Raw genomic sequence first — 2,652 nt, forward strand, 5'->3', positions numbered from 1 at the left:
TTTTGGAGACTTGCTTCTTGTGTTCTTTGTAAATTTTGTAGATCAACCCTCGTTCAGATGTGGGATTAGTGAATATTTTTCCCATTCCGTGGGCTGCCTTTTAGTCTTGCTGACTGTGCCCTTTGCATTACAGAAGCTTCTCAGTTTGAGGAGGTGCCATAACTTCAATCTCTAAATCATGTCTATTATTGTGTGCCACAGGGTGAAGAAAAACAAATCCCAGTTCTTTGTTTGGATCCAGTTTAAATTTCAAACTACCTCCAGCAGAAATGTCAGGGGACAGGATTGTTGAGGGCTGGAACTACACAAGTATCACCACACAGAATTTATGCTGCAGATGGACCATCAGTGAATTCCATTTATTCCTGGAGGAAATGCAGGGATGCATTACAAGTCCAACATTTTCAACAGGAGGCAATGGCAAATGGTGTTTGAGGTTATACAATAATGGGGTTGGCGAGGAAAGCACAGATTACTTGTCAGTTTTTATAGTGTTGCTCAGGAGTCTAAAGACTCATATCTGGGCAAAGTTCCAGCTGTGGATTGTAAGCACTGAAGGGAAGAAAGTCCTGGGAATGGGGACCCGAAGAGCCTGTAAGTTCCTGCCAGACTATGAATGCGGATTCAAAAGGTTCATACTTCGAGATTTCATTAAAGACCATATGCATTGGCTCCTACCTGAAAACAAGATCACCATCTTCTGCAAAGTGACCCTGTTCCAAGACCAGAACAGGGATCCAGGGATTCAGATTCCAAGGTGGACGATGACAGATGAGCTAGGGGAGCTGTGGGAGAATTCCCTCTTCACAGACTGCCTCCTGGTCGTAGCTGGCCAGGAATTCCGGGCTCACAAGGCCATTTTAGCAGCTCGCTCTCCAGTTTTCAGAGCCATGTTTGAACATGACATGGAGGAGAGCAGAACAAACCATGTTGATATACACGATCTGGAGCCGGGAGCCTTCAAGGCAATGATGGGCTTCATTTATACCGGGAAAGCACCAGACCTCCACAATATGGCAGATTCTGTGCTTGCAGCTGCGGACAAGTATGGCCTGGAGCGTTTGAAGGTCATTTGTGAGCATGCCCTCTGCAAGGAACTCACTGTGGAGAATGCTGCCCACACTCTCTTCCTGGCTGACCTTCACAGTGCACGGCAGCTGAAAACCCAGGCACTGAATTTCATAAGAGCTCATGCTTCTGAAGTTTCTGAGACCTCTGGCTGGAAGACAATGGTGGGCTCATATCCTCACTTGGTGGCTGAAGCATGCCCTAGCATGGCTTTTACCAATGCTCCTGTCCTAGAACCTCCTCTCAAACGCCTGAAGACATCCTAGGTCCCAGTCAGCTTTGACCTAGAGGTGTCTGCTAGCAGTTGAAGTCTGTGTTGTTATCAAGGACACCTAGTTATACTATGGGCTCCATGAATACTTTACAGTGAATCTAGGAAGCTCAGGCATTAACAACATTAAATAACCTGGAATTGCTGGTGGGGTGGGGGAGGGGGAAAAGCCTGACTCTGTAGTACACTATTCACCCTCTACCCTGTTTCTTAACTGGTTTCAATTTTTTCCAATGTTTTAAAAACTGAGATTCAGTTTCATTTGCTTGCCTTGAGCCCATTCCAATATGGTTTCATTGGCAGAAGCTGTCTGGATTGTACTGAGAAGAATTTGTGAACAGGGGCTCAGAGCAAAGGAGAAAAAAATGAATGTTTGCTTATAAGAGAAGGAGAAAAGAAAGAAGACATTTTTATCTCCAATACTTTGGCAAAAGTAACTGTTGCTCTTGCAGAGGACCCTTGTTCAGTTCACAGGGGACTTTTCTACCTCTATTAACTGGAGATTCAGAGAATCTGAGGTTGTCTTCACATCCTTGTAGCCACATCTGCAGATAATATTTTAACCAAATATAAAATTAATAAAAATTTTGAATCAGTTCTTGATTCCAGTGGAGTTTGTATTTGAATGAACCCATTTTAATCTGTCCAGCTGTGCGTAGCTGTTTGTGTAGGGTCCTCCATTTCACAAATACAAAAAAGTCAATGAAACACTGGTATACCCTGAGATTTGTGCAGAGCCCAGTCTGTATTCTCCAGCAGCTGATGGGAAAACATAATGAGATCCACAGTCAAACATTATGCAGAGGTTAAACCCACAGAGAAGAGGGGGAGGAAGAAAAATAGGAATTAATTGGATCAAAGACAGCAGGAGAACAGAGCCCACAGGATCAACTCAGCAGTTTTCTAGGGACTTACAGAGACAAAATGACAGTCACAGAGCTTGTGTAGGTCTATACTATGTCCTCTGTACAAATGTGTTGTGGTTATATAGCTTGGGGTTTTTGTGAGACTCCTACCAGTGGAACTGTAGGTAGTCTCTGTTTTGTTGTCTGATCTTGGAAACTTTGTCTTCCTTCTTGGTTGGCTCCTCCAGCCTTAATATGAGGGTTTGTATTAAATATTGTTGCATCTTATTATGCTGTGCTCCAGTGATATCCTCAGAAGGCCTGCTCTTTTTTTTAAGGGATACTGGATTGAGAATATCTGGGTGGATTGTATGGAGGGGAGACTATAATCAGGATGTATTGCATGTGAGAAAAATAAATAAAAAGTAAAGAATGAACAATTAGAAAGGCAGGTGAGGAGAAGTATTT

General features: G+C 43.3%; 1 protein-coding gene across 1 annotated transcript; it reads left to right on the forward strand.

Annotated features, from left to right (window-relative positions):
- The first annotated feature begins 269 nt into the window (after positions 1 to 269).
- Positions 270 to 1,334, forward strand: LOC121138703 (speckle-type POZ protein-like). Its single transcript, XM_040741340.1, has one exon. It carries the CDS (start codon positions 270 to 272, stop codon positions 1,332 to 1,334), a length of 1,065 nt encoding a protein of 354 aa, XP_040597274.1.
- The last annotated feature ends 1,318 nt before the right edge of the window (positions 1,335 to 2,652 follow it).

Source organism: Mesocricetus auratus, unplaced genomic scaffold (genome assembly GCF_017639785.1).
Source record: "Mesocricetus auratus isolate SY011 unplaced genomic scaffold, BCM_Maur_2.0 contig_12896_pilon_obj, whole genome shotgun sequence".
Classification (NCBI taxonomy): Eukaryota; Metazoa; Chordata; class Mammalia; order Rodentia; family Cricetidae; genus Mesocricetus; species Mesocricetus auratus.